The sequence below is a fragment of the Vipera berus genome (assembly GCF_964194415.1).
Source record: "Vipera berus genome assembly, chromosome: 14".
Classification (NCBI taxonomy): Eukaryota; Metazoa; Chordata; class Lepidosauria; order Squamata; family Viperidae; genus Vipera; species Vipera berus.
In genome coordinates, this window is record NC_138217.1 from 13,845,055 (window position 1) to 13,857,519 (window position 12,465).

Genomic DNA, 12,465 nt, shown 5'->3' on the forward strand with positions numbered 1-12,465 from the left:
GCTGGGAGAATGATGGGAAATATTCTCACGATTCGGAAGGGTCCTGCAGGCAGGGCCAATCCTGCCATAATAGGTTTAAGTCCCAGCAAAACTCACAAAGGGGTCCTTTGTGAAATCTGCAGAGGCGAAGCACAAGACCTGGAGCCTGGCAGGTGACGGGGGAGGAGAAGGTGCCGGCATCTCAAACAGGGAGAAAAGGTGCCAGGAGCACAACTGTTAAGAGGATTTTTACAGCCTTTTGTAGCCTCCTCCATTTCTACATCACGCTTAACCGCCTCCTCCTCTTCCTCCCCCCACCCAGACATTCCAGAATTAAATAATAGCAAAGCCTATTCCTCAAGGAAAACTTTGACCTTGCAAGTCGAAATCAGTATCTGGGTTGCAGCTTCGGTAACTTGGTATCACGATCAAGAGAGCACCAGGATCTGATCTTTATCTGCTCTGAGCTGCAACAGAGGAGAGCTGAAGGGCTGCTTCCGCCTCAGGCAGGGCAAGCAGCCAGGCCAGGCTTCAGCCCATGTCCAGCTGCAGGACAGCGGAGGTGCTGGGTCTCCTGAGCGGGTCCAGATACCAGTTCTCGGGCTTTGGATAGCAGGGAGGGCAGCGTAATTCTAGGACTGCAGCTGGCATTTTGTATCCAGTATGTGTGAAAATATTGCAACAGAATTCCCTGCCTTCAGGAAAAGAAAAAGGCCCAGCTCAATGTATCCACAGAGAGAATGTCATAGATTTTTGTTCCCTTGTTTTTGTGAAGTTACTCAATGTGCCAGCTTGGCTACATTTATTAAAATAAATCACCCTCCAATTTTGCAGCCTGGGAAACTTTAAAAGGCATTCCTGTGGGTAGCTTGCCAAGATTTCTGGTTTCTGGTTATCTGAAAAGAAAAAGACAGCCTCCCCATCACTTACGTGAATATTCCCAGGACCAGGAGGAAAGTCTGCCGATTTATCCCCCTAACTGGGCCATTTCCTTGTGCACTTGCAGAAGGAGGCAGTGTGGAAGAAGCCCCTCCAGCTGAACATGGAGGGGGCTCTGATCGCCCGGGACAGGGTCGGCGTTCAAGATTTCGTCCTCCTCGACTCTCACACAAGCGAATCGGCTTTCCTGGACAACCTGCGCAAACGATACCGGGAGAACCTCATCTATGTAATTAAAAACGAAGCTGCCAGTCCGTTTGCAACAGGGCTGTTCTTGTCACCGGGCTGGGTATGGAAGGAGGGCGCTAGAGTAATGTTAGACCAGACGTGTTGAACGGAATCCGATGGGCTGCTGCCTTTTGAAGGTTCAGGGGACAATTTAGAGCCAGAACACAAGTCTGGGAGGGGTGTGAGGAAATGGGAGGCTGTGGCCCTCTCCTTGATGGACAGCTGGTGCACCCAACGAGCGACACCTCCCTCTTTCCCTCTGGCCCTGGGGAGGGAAGTGTTAGGGAGGGTAACTCTTGCTCCCAGAGCAGTCAGCCAGTCTGCCCTCCGTTCCTTGCTGCTGCTCGCCATCTCTCAGTGTTGCCCATCTGAGGGTGGCCTCCTGACGACGGGGCTGCTCCTGAAAGGTCGTCTCTCTCTGGGGCACTCACATCCTCCAGATACGTCCTTAGGCGTGAGGAGCACCTAATACAGGTTGATGTTGGATTGGGGAGGGGGGGCACCGTCTACTTTGTTCTGAAGATCCCACAGGCCGTGCTGATTGCCAGCCTGAATTCCTCTTGCTTTTCCCTCCTAGACCTACATCGGCACTCTCCTTGTGTCTGTGAATCCCTACAAAGAGTTGGACATCTATACCACGAAGCAGATGGGACAATACAAAGGGGTCAACTTCTTTGAGCTGCCGCCACACATGTGAGCAAAGATGCCGAGCCATTTCCTGCTCTGTGGCCTTCCTTGTGCCCAGATGGGATCCTCAGCTCATATCCATCCATCCATCCACCCAGACTTAAGGGGAATTAAAATACAAAAATACAGCCCCCAAATAAGTATACACGGGAGGTAGTCCCAGTACTGGTTGGGGAGTTGAAGCCCCATCTGGAAAATGCCCAGTCGTGTTCTTCTTACCCTCTGGGTAGGAGCTTCTCACTCTGTCCTTCTTGCCTCTTCTCCAGCTACGCCGTTGCCGACAACGCCTACCGTCTCATGTGCACCGAGTACAACAACCACTTCATCTTGATCTCTGGAGAAAGCGGAGCCGGGAAGACGGAAGCCTCCAAGAAGATCCTCCAGTTCTTCGCCATGACCTGTCCTACCACAGAGCAGCTGCAGGTTGTCCGGGATCGCCTGCTCCTCTCCAATCCTGTCCTGGAGGTACCAAGAGGACCGAAGTCCCACGGAGGTGGCGGGCGAAATCAAGGGGGGCCTGTGGCCGGGGCCTCTCCAGGCTGTTGGTCCCGATGGTGGAGGGACTTCCTCTGAAGGCAGGAGAGGAAAGGGAGCCCCATCCGCCCTTAAATTCCCAAACTCTGCTTCTCCCACAGGCGTTTGGAAATGCCAAAACGTTACGGAACGACAATTCAAGCAGGTTTGGGAAGTACATGGACATCCAGTTTGATTTTAAGGTAAAGCTTGCAAAATCATTGGGGGTTAAAAAAAAAAGACCTCGCGTTTTTAACTCTTTGATCTGGAACAATGAAATGTGGCCACCTTGTAGAATCTTTTATTTATTATGTATTTGTTATTAGAGGTTATATTCTTTATTTTTGTCAGAAAGTAAAAGTGGTGACACCCGTGCCTTCTTTTGCTTTTACCTCCACAACGCCCCTGTGAAGGAGGCCAGGTTGGGACCGAGAGGATCAGCCAGCAGTGTCCTTCCAGGCCGGGGGGGGGGAGAAGAATGCATCTCTTTCCATCAACCCGATCTGACAGCCTCGGCTCTGGGCTTCCTCACCTGGCGGCATCTCCCGGGGGCCCTGAGAAGCGGCCTTCCCCATTCCCCTCTGCCCCGGGGCGCCCTCGGCTTGGGGGTATGTGTGACGTGCCTGCTTTGCTCCCATGCTCCCTGTTCTGCTCTCTGCAGGGTGCTCCGGTCGGCGGGCACATCCTGAGCTACCTGATTGAGAAGTCCCGTGTCGTGCACCAGAACCCTGGGGAACGCAACTTCCACGTCTTCTACCAGCTGCTGGAGGGGGCAGAGGAGGAGCTGCTGGAGGGGCTGGGCCTGGAAGGCAGCCCTCAAAAGTACAGCTACCTAGTCCAGGTGTGTGTGGGGTGGGGGTGGGGGGGTGGAGTGCAGCTTTGTGTCTGTAGACTGCAATTCCCAGGTGTCTGGAGGCCCCTCCGGCATCGGCCTGACTTTGCAAAAGGCGCCATGCTGTTCCTCTCTTCCTCTGCAGGGAGGCTGTGCCAAAGTGTCTTCCATTAATGACAAAAGTGACTGGAGAACAGTCCAGAAAGCCTTTGTGGTCATTGACTTTGCCCCAAGAGACGTTGAGGTAGGAACCTTACGAGGCGGCAGAGAGGAAAAGAGAGTTTTATAGAGAGATATAAAGCAACCCCTTTCCCGTAGTGAGGAGATTGAGTTGTGCTGGATTTTGCAGCGTTCTCTGTCTTCATTTCCAGAATCTCTTGGGGATAATTGCGAGCGTCCTGCATCTGGGCAACATCCAGTTTGAAGAAGACAAGAACGGCCACGCCATCATCACCAACGGCACTCAACTCCACTGGATCTCCAAGGTGCCAGTTGGGGCTGTCAGTGACTCTGAACTAATTTGGAGGAGGCCAGCCCCGGGTGCAAAGCGCAAGGTGTCCTTAAAACACCAGCCTCCCCCACCCTGGCCACGGGCACAGGGCACTTATGGGCAGGCATTTTGCCCTGTGGGAATTCAGCCACAACACCAGGCACCTAGCGGTGTGAATGCAGCATCACAGGAGTAGTTCTGAGCATGGAGTAGCTGCAAAAGCTTCCCCCATCTCCCCGAGGTTTTGAACTACAGCGCTGATAAAGAGTCGAGCACAGATTTCTAGAGTGGCCTGCGGCTGTCCCGCACCTGGTGACGTCTTTTTCCCTCCTCTCTCTAGCTTTTGGGCGTCCATCTGTCCATCCTTCAAGAATCCCTAACCCACAGGAAAATTGAGGCCCGGTTTGAAGAGGTGCCACCCATCCTCCCCGCTCCTTTGCCAGAAAGTAATAAGCAAACCCTCCCCCATGTATGCCCACTGTGCTTTTCTTCCTCCCTGAAGGTTTTAAGCCCCTTAGATGTGGACCTGGCATTTTATGCTCGGGACGCCGTAGCGAAAGCCATCTACGGACGGACGTTTACTTGGCTGGTCAACAAAATCAACAGTTCTTTAGCCAACAGGGTTGGTCCTTCGTTGCTTTTTGTAATACTCACTTGTGTAAATGCCGCATCTCTTCAAGTCCCTTGCGGTCTGGGAAGGCTGATGGGTTGAGGGGGATTGCTTGGGGGCTGTGTGCCTGGGGTCCAATTTCTGCACAGGCATTCAGGGGAGCTTCCTGTCGGGACCCCCCACCCACCGCTTGTCTTCCTTCGGTAGGACTTCAGCAGGAAAACCGTGATCGGGCTGCTGGATATTTATGGCTTTGAAGTCTTTGAGACAAACAGGTAGGTCCCCGCTCAGCCTAGATCAAATCACTTTTTAAAACGATTGATGCGTTTAAAAAATGAGATGAGCTAAAGAGATCCAAGCACACACACGGAGTCTGGAGGAAGAGGAAGAGCAGGAGGAGGCCGTGACGGTACAACCTAGGGCGGTACAGCCCAGAAACGCTCCTAGAACACGACTGTTTTAAAATGACTTTGCTTTTTGCTCTTTTTTCTGTCCGTGTGTTCAAGTTTTGAACAGTTTTGTATCAACTATTGCAATGAGAAACTCCACCAGCTGCTGATCGAAATGACCCTGAAGACAGAGCAGGAAGAATATGAGCTAGAAGGCATTGAGGTAGCTCTTGCTCTGCCTCCCTTCTTCCCCTTCAACCTCCCCCCCCCTCGCCCCCAGGCTCCCTGAAGCAAGAACTTACTAGGCTTGGCAGCCCCAGGGCCGGAGGGGGCGCAAAGGAGACGAAATGTCAGCTGCAGTGGTCAAGCCACCCTGGAGGCTACCTGGGGGTGGGAGGGAGGGGGCCTCCTGCTTCTCAAGTGGGAATTCAGATGCTCCTGTAGGAGTCAAGAGGTGCTTCAAGAATCGGAGAAGACAATGATCTTTTGCAGAGCAAATGTGGTTGGGGAGAAGCTTTTTTTTTTTTTTTTACAAATTTGCTCATTTTATCCAATCACTGAGTCTGGTCAAGCAGATCTCACAGTATGTTTAAAGCCAAACAAAATCCTGCCAAATTTTACCAGACCAGGATTCTTCTTGGTGTGAACTCAGTGTGTATTCTCAGCCCAAATTGTGGAAAACTTTTAAAACTCCTCCAAACTTTTAAGTTTTCTTCCTAGAGTCCATCTAAATTCTGTCTCCAGAGGCTTGTGGAGATGGACTCGCTCTTTTAAGTAGAATTTTACTTGGCCAAATATGGCCTTGCGGTGCCTTGACCGCCTGTGTTTTTCTCCTAACTGTAGTGGGAACCGGTCCCTTATTTTAACAACAAGATCATATGCGACCTCGTGGAGGAAAAGCACAAAGGCATTATTTCCATATTGGTAAGAAAACATTGATTTTTGAGTAGGTTTACTGAATAAGTAAATATAACTTGAGTAAGTAAATATAACTTGCCCTCTAAAGCAATTTTGGGAACTGAAAAGTTTTAAATTGGCTAGGGATTTCTATCAAAGAGTCATGCACATTCTCACAAAACTGCAGTTCTGTTTTTGTGGTAGAATGGCAGAGAAGGGAAAGTGGACCACAGGGTGGTTTTATAGAACCTGGGGCTGACCTGGGAATGAGGAACACATTGAAAGAATTTTCTTTGATGTTTGGAGGTGCTTCCAATGTCCACTTTTCTGGATCGAGAGTCCTCCAGATGTGCTGGCTGACAGCTGTAAACATAAACCTGGTTTATATTCAAGAGCCAGTCACATTGGCTGTGCCCCACACATAACCAGGATTTTTCAGCGGGATTCATTGAACAAGTTAGAACGGCCTGGTTCAGGCATCACCTTAAGCCAGAGGCCTTGTTTATTGCTCAGGTGGGGACCCAGCAACGGTCTTTTGCCTTTCTTCTCTAAGGATGAAGAATGCTTGCGGCCCGGTGAAGCCACTGACCTGAGCTTCCTGGAAAAACTGGAGGAGAAAGTAGGAGATCATGCCCATTTTGTGACGTAAGTGCCAGACCCGCCACGCCAGAGGGATGGGGTTGCCTCCCAGGTGATGTTCACCTGCTAGTTCAGCCCCAGCATCCTGGCTTCCGCCTTTCATCCTGGTGCAGCAGCCGGTGGAATCCTCTCTGAGGGGGGGGGAATTTTCTGTCTTTTTTTCTCCGTCTCTCTCCGCAGTCGAAAGCTTGCAGACCAGAAAACCCGGAAGTCCATCGACTGGCTGGACTTCCGCTTGCTTCACTACGCTGGCGAAGTGACCTACTGCACCGTGGGTAAGAGAGGGAGGCCATCGTGGGAACTGGCTTGGAAGGCTGGTTGGTGGCTGGTTATTAGCATTGTTTTAACTTTATTTCCTGCTGCCCCTTAGGATTTTTGGAGAAAAATAACGATCTGCTTTACCGGAACCTCAAAGAGGTAAGAGTATTTTGGATCAACTGAGGTGGACTTCTATCTTGTCTTGGAGTTAAGGAATGGAAATAGAAGTAGAAAAGGTGCAAATAAAGGAAGAGTTGCAGAATTCGTAGAGTGGGTGGGCAGCTCTGGGTGAATTTCAAAATGGAAAGAAATGGGCGTGACAAGTTCTGCGTCCTTGTGCTTTAATCTGTTTCAAGGTGCTGTGTAATTCCAAAAATGGTATCTTGAAAGAATGCTTCCGCCTCTCAGAGTTACACAACCGAAGGAGGCCCGAGACGGTGAGTGCTTTCCTTGGCCCTTGAAATGTTTTAGCTTGGAGCCAAGCTATAGACCGGCATTTTGTAGAATTTGGGGAGCGTCTTTTAGTGAAGGAGAAATTCCTTCAGCTGGAAGGTTGCGTTTCCTGCTCACAATTAACCATCGCGGACAATGTGCCCATGGAAATGGGGCTCGCAGAGCTCTTTAGCACACTGTGTCCAGAGTACACACAACACACATTTTCACACAGTTGAGGACCCCTTTTCAACATTTAACTGCCTAGGTAAGCTTGTAACTGTAGGACGGGCGTCCCATCCCCTCCATGCCCGTGACCGAGGTCTTCTTGCATGCACAGGTGGCCACTCAGTTCAAAAACAGCCTGTCCAGTTTGATAGACATCCTGATGTCCAAGGAGCCCTCGTACATCCGGTGCATCAAGCCCAACGGGGACAAAGAACCTGGTATGGAGACGCCTGGGCTGGAAAGGGACGGCTGCACCGCTTTCCACGTCTGCTTCCGTTGGCTTGTCCTTGGCCCAAAAGGCCTTTTGAGGGCAACCTAAAATCTAGGCTGCCCTGGAAACAGCAGCTAACCTTTCTCAGCCCCCTGGAGAAATTAGAGTCCGTGGAAGTGCTGGTGAGGCCAGGGCCATGGCCTCAGTTCAACAGGGGGGAGACAGGCTGGGGTGGATGCTGAGATTGCCAGGCGCGTTGGCGCATTTGGGCAGCAGACCGTGGGCCCTGGGAGGCCTGCAGGTTTTGGTCAAGGAGTGGCAGAAGAGGGAGAGTGCCCTGAACGGGGTGCCGTTTTTGTTGCGCAGACAAATTCGACGACTCCTTGATAAGGCACCAGGTGAAATACCTGGGGTTAATGGAGCACCTTCGGGTGAGGCGAGCTGGCTTTGCTTACCGTCGGAAGTACGAGCACTTCCTGCAACGGTGAGACTCCTCCCCATCCCCTCTCATTGCCATGGCTTCAGTCATGACTGGGAACACAAGAGTGGAGAGCATCTAATTCCCCCCCAGAGCCCCCAAATTCTGGTGGAGATTGGATAACTGACCGGCACCCTTCATCTAGTAGCACGTTAGGAAGGCGTAGCTCCCCCACAGAGCGGTGGTGTTGTGCAGCCCATCCCTTTGCCGTGGGGCTTACGGAGAGGAATTGGAGCTAGCATCCTCTAAACAAGCTTTGCCCATAATCATGAATTCTGATTCTGGGCGGAGGTTAGCTTAAGTTCTGTGCTGGGCAGAAATGATTAGGGTCCCCCCCTCCGACTCCTTCCGCTGTTTGAAATCCATTTCTCCCGACTGAGCCTAGATACAAGTCGCTCTGCCCAGATACCTGGCCCCAGTGGCGAGGCCCCGCAGCCAAGGGGGTGGAGAAGCTCATCCATCACATTGGCTACAAGCCCGAAGAGTACAAGATGGGAAGGTAAAAGCGGTGCCTGCTGTGTGTTTGGGACCAGTTCGTGCAGACGGCGACTCGCCATTAAAACACGGCTTCTCTCTCTCTCTCTCTCTCTCTCTCTCTCTCTCTCTCTCTCTCTCTCTCTCTCTCTCTCTCTCTCTCTCTCTCTCTCTCTCTCTCTCTCTCTCTCTCTCTCTCTCTCTCTCTCTCTCTCTCTCTCTAGGACCAAACTCTTCATTCGTTTCCCGAGAACGCTGTTTGCCACCGAAGATGCCTTTGAATATAGAAAACACCTCCTAGGTATGTACTTGGACGTCTTGGGATCATGCCCGGAAACATCTGTTTCTACCTGAACATTTAATGAGTCTTTTCTCTGCAAATTGTCTTCTCTGAGAGCGCAGTGGAAATTGTGGAATCCCTTTGGCTTGTAGGCGCTTCCTTCCGAGGGCCCTGGATGGCCTCCTCATAAACACAACTTTTTGGTGCAAGCGTTACAAGGCTGCATGAAATCCTTGTTGGGCTCTTTAGTCCAGCACCGTCTTCCTTCCCGGCTTTGGCCAAACAGAGGTCTCCAGGCTTAGCACTGCAAGCCAATAGTCAGGTCTATTTAGGATTAATTTTGGGGTGATCTCCTTTGCATTACGATGGCCCTACGCTCAATCTCCGGTTTCCCTGACTGAAGAAACCAGGTAGATTTGGTGGGAAAGGTATCTAAGAGCTACTTCCGGTCCCGTAAAAACGTCATAATCCTGTTTACGAATCAAAATTCTTGATTCAGGTTCAAAGAGTATCTAGGCTAGAAAGTCATTTCCAGTCAGAGGTGAGGTCAGATGGCCCCGCTGGTAAAGAGAGCGGAGTCGTAGAGTCAGCCTTAGAAGTGCCTCCTCTTCCCGCTGGAAGTCACCAAAGGCTCCCCAAGGAAACAGAAGCGACTCTCACCTGGCAAAGTCATCTTTTTCCCTCTTTCAGTTTCCAGAATACAAGCCAAATTCAGAGGTTGCCTGGGGAAGCGAGAATTCCAGAAGATGAGACAAGCCGGTAAGGATCAGTTGGCAGGAACTGAAGAGAATCTTGAGCAGGACGTCAAGGCCCAGCGCTTTCCCACAAGGGCTGACGTCTGAACTCAGGTCCTGGGGACACTTTTTGAAAACTCGCATTGCTCGCCCCTCGCCTGCTAATAAGGAGGCCCTGCTGGCTGAGCTGGACACTCTTTCTGTCTTGCAGCCATCCTGTTGGAGGCGGCCTGGAGGGGGGTCCTGGCACGCAGACGGGCCAAGAAGAGAATATGGGCAGTTGAGACAATCCATAAGTAAGTTTCCTGCCTCTGCCTGGGACCATCCCTCCCTCTCCATTGCCTCTCAGCTCTGGAAGGCAATCAGAGGGTCCCTGCTCATCTGGTTATTCCCTGTCTTGCATGGATGCAAAACACGCACACACGCGCACACGCACACACGTCCACACCTGGGAAGGCACCTGGACAGGATAAGAAAGATGGTCCTGAATGTTGCTTTTCTCCCTTCCGAAGGTTCTTAAAAGGCTTCATTCACCGGAGAGAGCCACTGAACTCCGACAACGTGGACTTTGTGAGGTTTGTGCAGCACACCTACCTCACGAAACTCAGGGATCACATTCCAAAGACCGTCCTGGACAAAAGCTGGCTTAAGCCTCCAGAGATCATGAAACAAGTGAGAACGGGCTTGCGGGAAGCCTCCAGGTTCAGGGGCAGTTTGCTGCACAGCCAAGGGAGGGAGCCTCTGGCCTTCCTGCCTGGCGGTGGGTTCTCTCCAGACTGCTGGGAAGCGGGGTGGGGGTTGGGGTGCTCTGGAGATGCTGGGTCTCACCAGATCTTCTGAGGTTAGCTGAGGAATAGTCAGATTAAGAAGGTCTCCTAAACTTATATCCATATTTGACTTGTACAAAACTGGTGACTTTGGGTCGGAGCACCATCTGCTCCCCCAGGAACGGAACCCGGGAGGTCCACAGCGGTCTGTGACTGATTCTTGTGTCCGTCTTGTGTCCATCTGCTCCCCTTCTGCCTCTCAGACCTCTGCTCTTCTGAAGACGATCTGCAAAAGGAATCTCGTCCGGAAATACTGTTGTGGAATCACTGCCGAGAAGAAGGCCCAGGTAACAGGGTGGGGCCGCGAGACCTTCTGGGGCAGAAGCCTGCAGTTTCAGCTGAGGGTCTTCCTGGTATCCACAAATTCTTATTTTACTCCCAACCAGATGGAGCAAAAGGCCGTTGCCAGTGCCATCTTCTCTGGGAAGAAGGCTGGCTATGCGGAAAGCCTGAACGAACTCTTTGTGGATAGCCGGCTGAGTGAGTAACGGAGAGTTGGCTTGGCTCAAATGATGGGTTCTCCCTTGTTGACTGTCTGGATATAATTGGGGGAGGGAGTTTTGGGGGTAGCGCAGAACGGTGGAGTTGGAAGGGGCCCCAAGGATCATCTGAGGGGGTCCACCCATCTCCAAAGGACCTGAAGGCAGGACAGGAAGTAAAGGATGATCAAGGAGAGAAGCAACCTGGAACTAAGGAGAAATTTCCTGACAGTGAGAACAACTAATCAGTGGAACGACCTGCCTCCAGAAGTTGTGGGTGCCCCATCGCCGGAGGCTTTTAAGAAGAGGCTGGACAGCCATTTGCCTGGAATGGTCCAGGGTCTCCTGCCTGAGCAGGGGGCTGGGCTAGAAGACCTCCAAGGTCCCTTCCAACTCTGTTTTTCTGTTATCTGGTCTAGCAGGAGAAGTAAGTCTTTATTAAAAGGTCACATTCAAGTCACTTTCAGGTTGCTCTGTAGCTTCCAGGAACTCAAACATACGTTTGATGTTATAAGACCACTTCAGAAGAATCCTTAAATGAAATAAGGCGGGGGGGGGGGGAAACAAAAGCATTTCTGGCATGCCAGACGTGTCTCCGAAGGCCTCAGAAGAGCTTTCTGCCCCCTTCGCTCCCAGGTGAGAGCGAGCTGTGCCCGAAGGTCCTGCAGATGATCCGCCACGAGAAGGTCCAGGTAAGGCAGAGGAGGGCCTCCCCCAGGCCAGCGGCGCAAGAGTTCTCTCCCTGCCTCCGATGCTGCAGGACAAACCCTCCCGGCAGCCCTGGCTAAAGCGCCTCTTGTGCTGGTTTCCAGTATGTCACCCCGGTGGTGAAATACGACCGGAACGGCTTCAAGCCCAGAGAGCGGCTGCTGGTCCTGACCCATCTGGCGGCTTATGTGGTGGAGACGGCCAAGATCAAGCAAAAGGTCGAGTACGCCGCTCTCAGAGGTAACCTTTGAAACCGCTTCTCTTTGGCCTCGGCTGGTCACTCCGACCCCGTTGTGTCTTTGGAGCGAAGCGTTCGCACACCCACAGGAGGGAGAAGGTCTCGCCTACCCCGATTCTGCTCCAGAAGAGCCGGTGCAGGAAGTAGCATTTCTCACCCAATTAGTTCGGAGCTTTGGTCCAGGTACAGAGGATCCTCCTATATATCTGGAAGGGAGCAAGGCCGAGGAAATCGGGTGCCTTTCAATGAGCAGGAAAAGGAATGGGCAATTCCAAAAAAGTAAAATAAAAAACGGATGCACAAAGAGGTGAAGGGGTGGGCGGGAGGGGGCTGGAAAGGGGAGCCTCAGGAACAGGAAGGCTCCAACGTGTTGGGAAAAGATGGAAACCAGAGAATTTGTGGTGGAGAAGAACGTAGAGCTCCATCTTTGCAATGTCACCAAGAGCACCTCAGGAAAGAATCAGGGGCATGAAAGCATTAGCTTGATTAATGAAACATTTTTTTAAAAAAAGAAAAAGTAGCGACTCGGTCCTGCTTCTTCCACATTTCCATAAAATGGACCCTGCGGGACAGTAGAAATATTGCTCCGTCTGAGTTACGTGGTCTCACCTTCTCCGTGCCAGGCATTTCCACCAGCAGCCTCGCCGACGGCATCTTAGTCCTCCACGTTCCAGAAGACAACAAGCAGGAGAAGGTAAGAGGAATCTGCTCCACCTGGAGGCCCTCCTGCTTTGGGAGGGATCAGAATTAACAGTCCTTCTCCGGTCTTCCTTGCAGGGAGACGCCATCCTGTGGTGCAAGCACGTGTTTGAGACCGTCACCAAGCTCTGCATGTTGGCCAAGAAGCAGGAGCTGGTAGCCGTGGTCCAGGGAAGGTCAGTGGCCTTTGCTTGGGCAGATGCGGCCCTCCCGGGA

The 12,465-nt window shown here is 51.8% G+C and overlaps 1 protein-coding gene across 1 annotated transcript in view; it reads left to right on the forward strand.

Annotated features, from left to right (window-relative positions):
• The window catches only part of MYO1H (myosin IH), a 38,109-nt gene that overhangs the window by 24,236 nt on the left and 1,408 nt on the right, over positions 1 to 12,465 (forward strand). The window contains 29 exon segments of the mRNA XM_081339058.1: positions 986 to 1,147; positions 1,724 to 1,839; positions 2,100 to 2,298; positions 2,469 to 2,549; positions 3,008 to 3,187; positions 3,324 to 3,422; positions 3,550 to 3,663; positions 4,009 to 4,080; positions 4,171 to 4,290; positions 4,486 to 4,553; positions 4,785 to 4,890; positions 5,511 to 5,591; positions 6,118 to 6,209; positions 6,384 to 6,478; positions 6,574 to 6,620; positions 6,818 to 6,898; positions 7,234 to 7,339; positions 7,699 to 7,816; positions 8,196 to 8,309; positions 8,509 to 8,585; positions 9,255 to 9,323; positions 9,510 to 9,594; positions 9,811 to 9,970; positions 10,329 to 10,412; positions 10,512 to 10,605; positions 11,241 to 11,296; positions 11,417 to 11,552; positions 12,174 to 12,244; positions 12,328 to 12,425. Of these exon segments, the coding sequence (XP_081195184.1) occupies positions 986 to 1,147; positions 1,724 to 1,839; positions 2,100 to 2,298; positions 2,469 to 2,549; positions 3,008 to 3,187; positions 3,324 to 3,422; positions 3,550 to 3,663; positions 4,009 to 4,080; positions 4,171 to 4,290; positions 4,486 to 4,553; positions 4,785 to 4,890; positions 5,511 to 5,591; positions 6,118 to 6,209; positions 6,384 to 6,478; positions 6,574 to 6,620; positions 6,818 to 6,898; positions 7,234 to 7,339; positions 7,699 to 7,816; positions 8,196 to 8,309; positions 8,509 to 8,585; positions 9,255 to 9,323; positions 9,510 to 9,594; positions 9,811 to 9,970; positions 10,329 to 10,412; positions 10,512 to 10,605; positions 11,241 to 11,296; positions 11,417 to 11,552; positions 12,174 to 12,244; positions 12,328 to 12,425 (2,981 nt within the window).